At 44.1% G+C, this 12,941-nt stretch overlaps 3 protein-coding genes across 3 annotated transcripts; all 3 read right to left on the bottom strand.

Moving 5' to 3' along the window:
• Positions 1-6,589: 6,589 nt before the first annotated feature.
• K441DRAFT_356664 (uncharacterized protein) lies at positions 6,590-7,327 on the bottom strand. The gene has a single exon (XM_067641349.1). The coding sequence runs from the start codon at positions 7,178-7,180 to the stop codon at positions 6,776-6,778; it is 405 nt and encodes a 134-aa protein (XP_067496924.1). The 5' UTR covers positions 7,181-7,327; the 3' UTR covers positions 6,590-6,775.
• Positions 7,328-7,473: 146 nt separating this feature from the next.
• K441DRAFT_594284 (DUF125-domain-containing protein) lies at positions 7,474-8,565 on the bottom strand (the record flags this gene model as incomplete). Its single annotated transcript, XM_067644950.1, has 3 exons — positions 7,474-7,587; positions 7,612-8,023; positions 8,141-8,565. 3 exons carry the CDS (start codon positions 8,563-8,565, stop codon positions 7,474-7,476), a joined length of 951 nt encoding a protein of 316 aa, XP_067496923.1.
• Positions 8,566-9,092: 527 nt separating this feature from the next.
• Positions 9,093-11,643, bottom strand: K441DRAFT_594256 (uncharacterized protein; the record flags this gene model as incomplete). The annotated part of the gene is made up of 3 exons (XM_067644948.1): positions 9,093-10,844; positions 10,909-11,430; positions 11,476-11,643. The coding sequence occupies 3 exons, from the start codon at positions 11,641-11,643 to the stop codon at positions 9,093-9,095; spliced, it is 2,442 nt and encodes an 813-aa protein (XP_067496922.1).
• Positions 11,644-12,941: the final 1,298 nt, after the last annotated feature.

Raw genomic sequence — 12,941 nt, 5'->3', positions numbered from 1 at the left:
TTTATAATATTAGAGTTACGTTCCTTTTACGCCCTTTATATTACAGCGGCTTTAATATATAGTTATAGGGGGGGAATATTAGCTTCCTTCTTAAGCAGTACTATGGCCATTCGCTTATATCCGCCTATTATACTCCGGAGGCAGGCTGTTTAGACCTTTTAAAGTGGTTTAAGGAGCGATTTAGGGGGGCCTTTCTTAGATTCTCTAATGGCCCAAATACTAGACCTATATATTATAGTTGGCCGGACAACTGCTATATATAGTAGGCGTAACCTCTAGAAGCATAGACCCTATATAGAATTAACGATCCTAGATAATATAATATACTGTGCTTAGCCCTTATAGGCCGCTTAAGCCGCATATGCGCTCCACCAAAGCTTACTATCTACCTATACTCCTAATACTCTTAGGCTCTAAACTAGCTAACCCCTAAAGCCTTAGATATAAATTATATGCTAGAGATCTATAAATTAGTTACGTTTTCTTATAAAATAGATTAGCTAGTACTTCTCTAGTAAGAATTAGACTCTATATTATCTTACCTATTTTATATAGGTGTTATAAGCTTTCTCTAGCGTTCTACAATTCTCTGCGGCTGTTGGCCTATATATAATTAGGTTTATATTATTAACGAAGCCTATTCCCTAGGTCGCCCCTTCCTTAAAGGAGTTAAGTAGGTTGCTTACAAAGAAAAGGAAGAGTATAGGCAAGAGGGGTAATCCTTATAGTATTCCTGTTGCAACTGCGATAGGGGGGCTTTAGTATCCGCTAAAGACCAGCGATATTTCTTTTTGGCCTATAAACCCTTAAATAAATTATATAATCCATTCTGGGAAGCCTTTTGCTCTAAGGATGTATAGAAGACGCTTATAGGGTATATTATTATAGGCGCCACTAATATCTAAGCTAAGCATTAATACTATAAAGTCTCTTCACATCGCCTATGCTAATTTAATAGTAGCAGCGAGTAACGTAAGTGCTAATAGTGTTAAGCGGTTCTTTCTTACCCCTATTTAGCTTTATAGTAATAGGGCGTGTTCCTTTACCGTATCTGCTATGCGGTCCGCTATTACCCTTTCTAGGATCTTACTAAGGATATTCTCTAAGGCAATAGGGCGGTAGCTCCCTGGAAATAAGTAGTCTACTTTACCTTCTTTATATAGGATAAACGTTGTCATAGCTCTTCTAAGTCTTAGGTAGTAGCCTATTACAAAGCATACTCTAGCTACATCCGCAAGCTAAGGTGCTATTAATGGTCCGCAGGTTTTTAGGGCTTTATTTAGGATCCCATCTGGTCCTAATACTATATTATTTAAAAGGCGGCTAATGGTTCTAGCCATTTCTTTAGTTGTTATATCACTGTCGACCCTTAGGCGAGTCACCGGTGCTTTACCTATAATATTACTAAGGTCTACTAAAGCTGGTTAAGGGAAGAATCTTTCTATAAGGATTTTTACCTTCTTATTATTGTCGCTTATAGCCAGTAATTCACCTAGTCTTCGCAGGGGCGGAAGGTGTAGGTCTTCTACTAGATATCCTGCCTTTCTCTTTACCTATTTCGCCATCCTCCAAAGACCTTTATTATAGGGGAGGCTCGGGTTAGTAGTATGCTTATTTATAAACCGTCTCCAGCTATTCCTTACTTCTTTTTTTAAGGTATTCTTTAGCTAGTTTCTTATGTCTTTATAATATCTCTCGTCTTTAGGATTATAGCTACTTATATATTTTCTTCTTGCTCGTCATTAGCTAGCAATAAAAACTACGCATTATACGGACCATACGTATCGCGTATAGGGGCCCGCTTTTAAGATCGGGCAGTGCTCTTCTAACCCATTTTTAATTACTGCCTAAATCCTTTCTAGTCTTTGGTTGATTTTCTTAGGGGTAGCCACTAAGCCTCGCTTATTCGGTATCAGGTAGATTTCTTCTAGGTTTTAAAGTTATTATTTAACTATATTAAGGAAGCTATTTATCTTAAGCTTTCTTATTACATATCTTTTGCTATTTAATTATGCCTTAATATCTAGATCTAGCTGTATCTAGATAGGGATATAGTCTAAAGCAAGTGCCCATTCTTCTTCGGGGTTACACCTTTTAAGTCTCTAGTATAGGCCTTCATCCATAAATATAAGGTTAATTATGCTTCTAGCGGTGCCTTATTACCATATAATTGCTCCTAGGGGGGTGGCTAGCTTAAGGCCCTAGGTGTCTATAGCTTTTAGTAGGCATTCTACCTATCGTTCAGCAGTAACATAGATACCCCCCTACCGCAGGTAGTAGAGGTTTATATCTCCTAATAGGATAGACTCTATGCCTTCGGTTTCTAGTAAGTTTATTACCAATATAATATTCTCTGTTTATAGGACCCCTTTAACCCTAGGGTTATACACATTAATAATCTATACCGGTCCCCTATATATCTAGATTATTATAACTGCAATATCTAGGTTAACTGCCTGCTATAACTATAAGAATAGGCTGATAGCCTTGCTAATTATAAAGCACACATATATGGCTGCTTTTGGTTTATATAGGAGCTGGAATCCTTAGGGGCAGTATATTAATTATATGTAGGCATTATAATACGGCTCTTGTATAGTAAGGATATAGTATTTCTCTAGGTCTAAGCTGTCTAGCAAGGGCCTTACAAGATAGTGGTTTATATTACCGCAGTTATACTATATAATAGATAGGTAGCGGACCCCCGGCGGGGGTCCTTTACCTCTCCTTTATTCCTCGCTTCCTCTATTTCCACTTTCTCTAGGATATTTAGAGCTTCTATCTCTTGTGTCTACATCCTAGTTACTACTTATTTTATATAGAGCTTTCTATTCCCATATCTTATATTCCTAGTAGTGCTTCTATATCTAAATCTATTATTATCTCCAGTTCCTCCCCTATTCTTACTAGTTAGCTATATACCCTTTAAGAGTCGGCTATAAATGTTATATTTACCGCATTAAGTCTAATTCTTAATTATCCTGGTCTTAAGCTTACTGTAGCTATCTATAATGGTCTTCCTATAGGGCGTCCTCTCCCTTATATCCCCTGTAACCCTTATATCCCTATACAGTCTAGTAATATTACGCGACGTCACTTCTAGCCCGTTAAGGCTTAGGATAGCTGGCCTAGCCCCCCAGTATTAAAGGTAGGAAATGCTAGAAAGGCACCTATACCCCCCTAGCTTATCGCCTATTATTTCCATTTATATAACCTAGCGTATAGTTATTCCCGCAGCTATTAAGCCCTTATCTTCTGTCTCCTATATTTAATGCAGTCTCCTCTCTCCCACACCTTATATGTGCTTTAGTGGTAGTTTGCGCATTTTATTTAGTCTTAATTTAAGTAGTTTCTTATATTATAGGGGCCTGCACAGTAGCCGTAGCACACCTGTGCTGCGCATGTGGATTAGGTATATCCCTATTATATATAGCGGTAGCATCGTTCTAGGCGGAGTTTATAGTTATAGAGCCTTGCGTCGTATATAAGGCCATTTATAATAATACCTTTTTAGATAAGGAGTTTTTACATTTCTGGTGTATATATGCTAATAATAAGGGAGCTATACGTTTAACCGGCGTCTCCCTAGCGAGTCTCTGGCGACCCTTATATTCTTTTATTATTCTTATTATATACTTAGTTTGCATTTTTCTATTAAAGCCATTAGATTTAAGTAATCTTAAGTCCTAGTATAAGGCGTTCCGTTTGTTTTACTATCTTATATATAGTTGCTGTATTATCCGCCTAGCGTCCCTTTTCTACCCTAAGGCTTAGGGGAACCACTAGGACTTTAACTAGGTAATCTTTACAGAGCACTTTTATGCCAATACGTTCTCCTAACCTATCCCCTACCCTTATAGCTTATTCCTTTACCTATTAGTCCCTTAGGGTAACTCTAATATCTCCACTCCTAAGGTATTGGATTATAATAGCGTTATAGACCTCTTTATAAATTTTTATAAGGACTTCTATTTCTAATTATCCCCTAAGCCCCTTTACTTTCTCTATATTTAGTTATATTATAATTATATATCCAGATATTATCTTTAGGGGGGTAAGCTCCCTATACTATAGAGGCATAGCTACGGCGGCCTAGGTACGGTTCGCCAGTAAGGAAGGGTTTTATTTATTTTTAATTTTGCTTAGCCGTTAGAGAATTTAGTTAAGGGTTTACTAAAGGGGCGCCTAAGGTTCGCTAAATTAGCGGAGCTATTCTACTAGCTGTATTAGTTTATTATAGCTAACGGTTACTCCCCTATAACTACAGATACTAGACGCGTTTAATAGGCTTTATATTTTATTAGATGCCTTCTTAATAGAGGTCTTTCCGCTTTATAGTGTGGTATTCGCCCGTTCTTATTGTGGAGGGCCATTGCTAGGCATGGTTCTGGTGGACGCACGTGAGTGCAAACCACCGTCGTTTGACGTGTGCCTCCCCTGCGATACATGCATCTCAGGGGGATTCTCTAGGTGTTTTTCAGGGTTCTTTTAGTTGTTTTTGGTCTTTTTAGGCCGGGTGCAGCAAGAGCTCCCTCTCAATAATATAATAATAACTCTTTTAAGTTCTTAGTAGGCATATATAGATGTTTAAACTATAGGTTTTTGCTAAGTAATATATTAAGGCCTAGGTACGCTTTTATAATAGCTTTATAAATTAAAGCTATTAAGATCTACTTTTATATCTCGTTTTATAGATTACTTAGAGCCTCTATAATATCTAAGAACTTAATTAAAATATCCGTATAAAGCATACTTTATTAAAGCCTACTATTAGGTATATATACGCTAAAGATAAGCTTACTAGTTATACGTAAATAGAACGTCCCAGTATTCCTAAGTGTTTAATACCTAACTTATTAGAGGTAGTTAAAGTTATTATAGATAATAATTGTATTAGAAGCCGCACCTATTAAGCGGATTTTTACCTATATATAGGTTAGTGTATACCTATACTATAAAGATTATAGGCTAAACTTTAACTTCTAAACTACCCGCTCCTTCTACTAATTTAAAGTAATATAATTATTAATTAATCTAAGCCTATAGAGTATAGAAAGTATATAGCGCTTAACGCTGTTAGCTTAGAGATACATCCTTAGCAGCTATAGAATATAATTTATAGAGTTTTATAAAAGGCTAAAATATAAGCATAGAAGCTATTAGAACCGCACGGCCTTTATATAGAGAATATTTACGTTAATTCTTTTAATATACTGTAATTATATACTCTAGTATAGGTACGTAAGTCTTTATAGCTTAATAGCACTGCCTAAGGTTAAGCTGCTTAATATCCATATATTAGTTAAAGCTGCTAAATAGTAACTCTTTCTCCCTTAGCTCTTTAAGCTCTCCCTAGATAGTAAAAGCAATACTAATACCCGCTATACCGCATTTTTTTTATCTCTTTAGTATAGATATTTAGGATATCAGTATCCTCTAGGAGTTTGCTAAGGAGCTCCCTTACTCTTTTCTTCTTTAGTGCCTTATATAAACCTTTAGCTATTATAATCCATTTAAGCGCTAGGTCTCCTATAGATATCCACTATAACTTAAAACGGTTAATAATTACCTAGACCTTCTCTGCGGTGGATATCCTCTTAGTAAATATTACGGATATTGCGGATATTACGGGTATTTTATTAACTCCTACTTCTTTATCCTCTTAGGGATCTATATAGTTTAGTAGCGGTAAATAGGCTATTAAGGACTATATTTAAGCTAAGGATAGTAATAGAGGAGATAATAGGGGTAGGATGAGACCGCTAATGCCCTCAGGTACTATATCTGCTATATCTCTTAATCCTCTAGCGGTATTAGTTAATAGAGAGGGTAGTTTATTATTAAAAGCTTAAGAAGACTGGCTTCTGCTAAATAAAGTAGAGGGGTTTCTTTAACGCCTTTTAGATGCACCTATGGCTAGCAGTTAGTTCTAGAAAATTTATTAATTAGAGAGCTAATTAAGGCAATTCTAATATAGGTATTTATAGGATAATAGACGTGGCGGTTGCTTATATTAATTTTGTTAAAGTTAATGGTTTGCCTTATATAAACAAAGCGGCTTAGCTTCTAAAAGCTTGCTAAAGTGGCTTAGACCAAGGAACAGATCGATCGATCGAATAGGTTAGCTTGCGGATATTCGATAATCCGCGCAGCGGATATTCATCGGTTTCTTGGTCTGAGCATGCTGAGTCAAAGTTTACGATGAATCAATTGCTTCAATGAGTAGACCAGATTATGGAACAACACCTCCAGCATCATCGTCGGTACGGAAGAGATGGGCGTCGAAAGAGGCAAAATGGAAGCACAATAATATCACGTCGGATCTGCCACCTGGCGCTCAAAAGAAGATTGTCAAGTCAGCGTTCGGATTCTAGGCTGCGATTACACCCTCACCTTCACTAAGGCAGACAACGATGCTGATATATACATTCACTTCGCCCCATTCGGGCCGCAGGGCAATCTCAACTAGCGCAGACATCTTCGGTCGTGTGAGGCGGCTTTTTTGTCAGTGGCCATGTAAGCATTGCATTCAACGATGATTTCGACTGGACGACCGAGAGCCTATTCGCACATTGCGCCTTGCACGAAATCGGCCACAGCATAGGGCCCCCGTTCGCATGTCGAAGCCTCAGTTATGTGGCCTACACCTCCTAACTATAACGCCTTTCATCCGCTACACCCCGACGATGTGACGTGCATACACAAAATATATGGCTAGCGGGAACCAAAATGGCATGATAAAATAGAGAACTCCAACATCTCCAGTGCCATCGCCTTATCCTCCATCGCTAGCGACCCCTCGACTGCAGACCGACTCTACTGTCCGGCACCGGCAAAGTGAAGCAGATGGCCGTGAGCAGCAGCGGCAAGAAGCTCTACTAGCTGCACGAAAACAGCGGCATCTGGACGGCCTCGCCGCCCGACCACGGCGTCTGGACGCTGCTGGACCGCAACGACGCGACCAAAGCCATCGCCGCCGGCGCCGCCGATGAGTTCTACAAACTGCACCGCGGCGGCCAGATCTTTGCTCATTCAGCTGCCGGTGAGGCGTGGAAGCTGATCGATGACTCCGGCGACGCCCGTCGTGGCGGCGGGGATATATCTGTACTCGTGGCATCAGGACGGGACTATCTGGCGCTATTCCGGCACGCCGGGCGTGTGGGAGCAGCCGGATACGCATCCAGAAACGGTAGGAGTGGTAGGCAATAAGGATAGGAAGCTCGCTTCTTGAGCTATGAGCAGAGGAGCAATGCGAAGTTGAGAGTGCGGCGCTGAATTGATGAATGGAGCTGCTGCTCTAAAGGTCTTTGGAAGCTCTAGGTAGGAATTTGAAAATGAGCTCGAAGAGCTACCCTGCACTTTACAGAAAATCGAACCGTGGCTTCCTAGCCACCGATCGCAGCATTTCTGTATAGTAAAAACTTCATGTTGCCGCTTAGATACATATATTATAACATGGCTATTTACCCAGCTTTATCCAGCACCAGCATTATCAAAAGCCTTCACGAGACCCGTCGCCGCAGCGGCTGCAATCCCTCCTAGTACTACCATCTGCATACCACCCCCCATGCACTTCCAAATCATGTTCTTCTGTCTAACGCTCTCTCCCACGTTCATACTTCCATTCCATGCTGCTGAAATTGTAATCCACGTCTTTCCCCAACCAAACGCAAGGAGAGCGAAAAGCATCAGTCCCACGCTCCACCAAAACGCTTTTCCGACCTCACCAATGAAAAAGTAAGGCAGTAAAGGGATGAAGCCGCCAATAAAATAACCAGCGGCAATCGTGCCGGCCGAGATCCAGGCCCCTCGTGTAGACGATGGCTCAGGGAGATTGTGATGGAAGCGCATTATAAAGGCCGTTAGTAGTGCCTCGTCAGACGTGATCTTCAGGCCGCAGGGCTCGCTGGCATTGTCCGGTGAGACGTATGGCTGCAAAATATCATGGGCGAGCGATATAGCGGTGGATGGGGAGCGGCGGACAAGTAGCTGGGTACTATGGAGGGTGGAGGTATAGGCTTCGCTATTGAGACAGTAGATATGTCAGCTAACATCGAATCAAGTCCAAACTCCCAGTCTTGCGTCTCTAGAGTGGGGAAGAGCAGAGGAAAGACAGAAACGGAGTGGAGAGGGACTGTACGCTTCGCCCCTCGCGGCCAACCAGCCGCCCAACCCCATGGAAATTGCACCCGCAATCAACTCAGCCAGGCCTCCGAAGATGACGATTCTGCTGCTCCCAAGGGCTGACAGCCCGGCTGTGAGAGCAAAAGGCACAGTGAGGCCATCCGAGAGGCCGATTGTCGCATCTGATATGACACGGGGATCGATCGAGCTCCGCGAACTTGATGGTGCATGTACTGATGAGTTCGATGTTAATGGATCCACGCCGGCTTCGGTCTTGTCAAGAAAGCATGTAGACTCGGACGAATGCCCATAATCACTCGAATATCTAGAAGCGGACGCAGGGACTGTGGAGGGACTTTCGAGGTCGACGGCCGAGTACCGCCGAGTACCGAAGAGCGGTTTCGGGGGAAAGAAGAGGTTTTTGATGGAGACGAGTACCATGATGGCATAAGGGGAAGAGTAAAGTGGAAGAAGCCATAGCGAATGTCAAGTAGGAGCCTTTGAGGGCTTACTCAAGCCCGGGACGTGAAGGGAAGGTAGGTAACTTTCGAGGGCAGCCCACGTGCACCCGGGCACTGGACCATTTCAAGTACGGATTTGTACGGGAAGGACGCCACACACTTCCAATACATACGTAAACACATCAACCAACTCCAAAGGCAAATTTATACAATAATCTTGATTATTCATTACAATACCTTCAAATGTATAAGCACCTCAAACCCAGTTGCGGGTAATTACCCGAAGTCCAGTCTATATACAAACGCCCTGTTTAGTTTATCTCCTCATCTACGTTTCCTTAGCTCTGTGCGCGTTAAAGAGAGATTGGAAGAAATAAGTGTCGTAGCCAAAGAGAAAGTCGTTGAAGATAAGGAAGTAGAAGATGACAAAGGACATTCCAGCTATCGTAACGCCCTTGAACGCCTGTAATGTCGCTGGAGAAAAGAGTTCAAGCACGATCCTGCCATCTACCAGGTGAACAACATTAGATTCGGATTCAGCGCAATCGGCAAGAAGAAATGACAGAAGACAATGCTCGATAGAGGCCAGATGGGTGTGAAGAAGTTGATGCGCCACATCTCCGGCACAAATCTTGCTACCACAATCATCATAGCTGTCATAGTAATGCAGAAGAGAAAGGTAAACTTGAATCTACTAATGACCCTAGGGATTTCTTCAAAGAAAGTAATATTCTCAACCTCCTTCGCTGTGGCGCCCCACGACATATCAATGCTGAACATGTGACACAGTAGCGCCTGGGACACGTGCAACGAAATGCCGCCGAGGAAAACAACGAGGAGCGGGATCCATTTGAAGTTTTCAATGAAAGCTGCGAAAAGAGATTTCTCCTCGATTCGATAGCGGAGAATAGCGAGAGCCACGTTTCCGAGAGCGGTGAACACAACGATGATAGCGAAGTAGACCTTGAAGCTGTCGATGTAGTAATGGTCCAGCGAACCGTTGAACCAGCCTATTAGGAAGTAGTTCATGAGTGTGAGAATCCAAGCCGAACCAAGCGCATAGTAGGTCCCGATGTATGCGAGGATGGTGATTTTGGATGGAAGCGGCATGTTAGAGGCTATAAAGTTTCGGAAGAGCTTCGTAAAAGGGCCCCTCGTGAGCCAGTAGCGGATCGGGTGGAAAATGAGTTCGTTGCAGCCATATGCATATTTTTCCCATCGGGCGAGTTCATCGTAGACGGTAAGCGATACACCTTCTTTGAAACCTTGGCCGGTGTATGCAGCCAGTCGCACCAGATAGCCACTGGTTTGCAGACGAAGTGCCATGTCAAAATCTTCGGACACGGTGGCTTCAGACCAGTATTTCTCCCGATGATCGTCTTCACAATCATATGCGATTTCCTGCAAAGCGGACCAACGAAGAACGGCATTATGGCCTACAAAAGGTGCAACGTCTCCGTTGGCCACAGCATACTGGATCTGAGTATAGACAAGATTCGTAAAGAAAGTTATACCGCGCTCGAAGAAACTCTCCGTAACATTCATGACTCCGGAAGAGAATTGGATAATTGCGACTTGTGGTGACCGTTCCATTTCGCTGACAGCGTCCAAAAAGCAATCAGTGGGCACACGGGTGTCAGAGTCGATGAGCAGAATATAATCTCCTATCCGAATGTTTCCGTCAGCCCATGTCCGGCCTTCATCATCAGCAACAATCTCGGCCAGGGCCTTTCGGTAGGCGGCGTTCTCATCTTGCTGATTCCAGGTCTGTGGACGATGAAGCCGATTAAGCTTCTCTTCGACTCTGTTGCTGACCCACATTGCGTAGTTCATGTTCGAAGCCTTCTTAAATTTACCTCTTCGAAGGAATGGTTGCTCGCCGTCTTTTGGCTTAGGGTTGTGCTTCGGTCGTGCAACCCATCCAATATTGTGTTCGTCGTAAAAGTCTTGTCTAGCCCTGGCATCCTCTTCAGAGATTAATTGCATACCATCATCGTTAACGAAAATGTTGGCTGTCCCGCCTTGCATTTCGTATGTTGAAATAGCCGCCTTTATTGATCTAATCGTCGGTTCAATAACTGAATGAAGGCCTTCCTTGTACACTGGCGCTTGGATAGTAATGTGGGGAAGTGAGCTGCCCACCGTATCTCGCTCAAGACGGCGTGGTGCAATACCAGAATAGAATTTCGAGTTCTGGGCCATCTGCCCAATTGGACCGATCAACTGTGCGACGTTTCCTGCAAGAGCTTGGAAAAAGAACTATTGACATGTTAGCGTGGTTCCCGTGGTTCACCCTCGGTCTTCCTCATATGGTACATCTTACCAATGCCAACCACATCTGCGGCAGTGCGACAGCAGCGAACGCGGCACGCGCGTAATTCCGGTCGACGTAGGTTTCGATGGCAATTTGACGCCATCCAGACCCGATAGCAAGGATAGTCAGAAGGAGAGTGGCTGCGCCCAGCATGGGCTGGATGAGAACTATTCGACGAGGTTTCTCTTCTGGCTGGTTTTCGGGATCCTCCGCATCTACAGCTGATACTTCCGTCGCTGGCTCTTTCTTTTCGTTTTCTTCAGGATAAGCCGATTCGTTCCCCCAGATCATCTTCATCAATGCTTCCTGGATTGTGTCGGCTCGAGCAAGAAGCTTCTTCGGCTCATCCTCCCATACAACTAGGATACCTCTATCTGCGATGAAGGCGGCAAATTGATGTTTCTGACACCGAGGGAGATAGGACATGTCAGGAAGAACCTGTAACCGAAGACCAGGTTGAATTTCCACGTAAGGCATATCGTTGGAGTGTAGCAGGATCTTGATGACTCGGGTATTCACCGTCATAGCGACCTAGACCAGTCAGCACGGCTCATGAAGACAATTCAGTATAAATACCCGGACGTTCAAGGTCTCTACTGCTTTGAAGAAGCCCACGGGTTCATCAGCTAGATCGGGTGGGCTGCATGTATATTTCCCTCTTGACATCTTCAGCACTACCCCCTCCTCGGGCTCACCCGTGGTCCACAGCTTTTCCTCCTGCTGCGAATGAAGCCAGTTCACCATTACATCGCACTTGATCTCGTTGATCTCTTCCATAGCAGCGTTTCGGAAATCTCCAACTGGGTAAATTGACCCAGGCCTCGATGCGTAAGGTGATGACGGAGCTGTTCTCCAGGCTGGGGCCTGCGGTTGTTGGAGTTGCGGTGAAATTGGCATGCGTGGTGATTCTGACATTTCCACGGCCTTCTCCGATTTCTTTCCCTGGGCATCTTCCCGCGCCGGGGTAAAGTAACCCTTTAGCATTGACATGATAACGAGTGTGTGAAAACAAAAAAGCGTTTATTCCTGCAATTCGGCTGTAGATTGTTCTGCTTCGCTGCTCGGCTAGAGCGCCGGACCGCGCCAGGAGGTTGAGATGTAGAGCAGGATGCCAGAGAGTTGCTGATCAGACTTCAATTGACGGCTGGTAGAGGTAAAAATAATGGATGGCCAGCTCCAGCTAAGAAGCTAAGTGAGTGGAATTGCGCCGGAGGGAACGACAGACGGATGATTGAAAGTAGACAGGAGCGAAAGACTCAAAGCATGGTATCGAGCAGCAGAAATGAGAGACTAGAACGCGCACGAAGCTAAAAGCGTAGGGGAATGGGCAGCGAGCGTGGGGGGGTTGGGGAAACTCAGTGAGAGAAAATAGGATAGACGGCAAGGATAAATGGAGCTGTAGAATGGCTATTTGGTCCAAGGGAGAGGGGGAGCAAATGCCATTACAGCCGTTTTCCTGGTGCCAATAGCTCTTTTGTGGCGCAAGGCGGCGTCCGTCTGTTTTGGCCCACCCGGGCAGTTGACCTCAGCTGCATGCCCCCTTCCGCAACACGGTTTAGCTGCCCACTTGGCGAGAGAATGGTGGCGCCGAATCCTGGCCGGTGATTAATGTGAATTCCTTGTCATCACGCGGATCCGCTCGCCTGCGCGGGACAGAGAAGTTCCGTCATGTCTGGAGCGCTGCGTGAGGTTGTTGCCGGAGTGTTGAGAAGAAGGTAGTTCGTCAAACCTTCAACCTCCATCCCACCCCACCCTACTCAGCAGATGATGGACTTTACCATTAAAAGAATGCGCGCTATCGAACATGCATTTCACGCCCACAATAATACAATAAGGGGGCAGGGAAGCAATCATTGAACTGCAATCATCGAACTGCAGTCGAGCGTCCACCCAGGTAGGCATCCGGACACGGCGGGCTGAGACGGTACAGAGAAACATGATGATAGGGAAGCAGCGGTGTCGAAGCGAGTGCTATTCCTAGGTATCGAGGCCATCCAGGCACACCAGCCAGGGCATGCAGAGAGCACCCAGGAGTGCTTCCA

Source organism: Cenococcum geophilum (genome assembly GCF_001692895.1).
Source record: "Cenococcum geophilum 1.58 unplaced genomic scaffold K441scaffold_86, whole genome shotgun sequence".
Lineage (NCBI taxonomy): Eukaryota > Fungi > Ascomycota > Dothideomycetes > Gloniales > Gloniaceae > Cenococcum > Cenococcum geophilum.
Note: the sequence above shows the minus strand (reverse complement) of the source record. Positions and strands in the feature narration are given on the sequence as shown.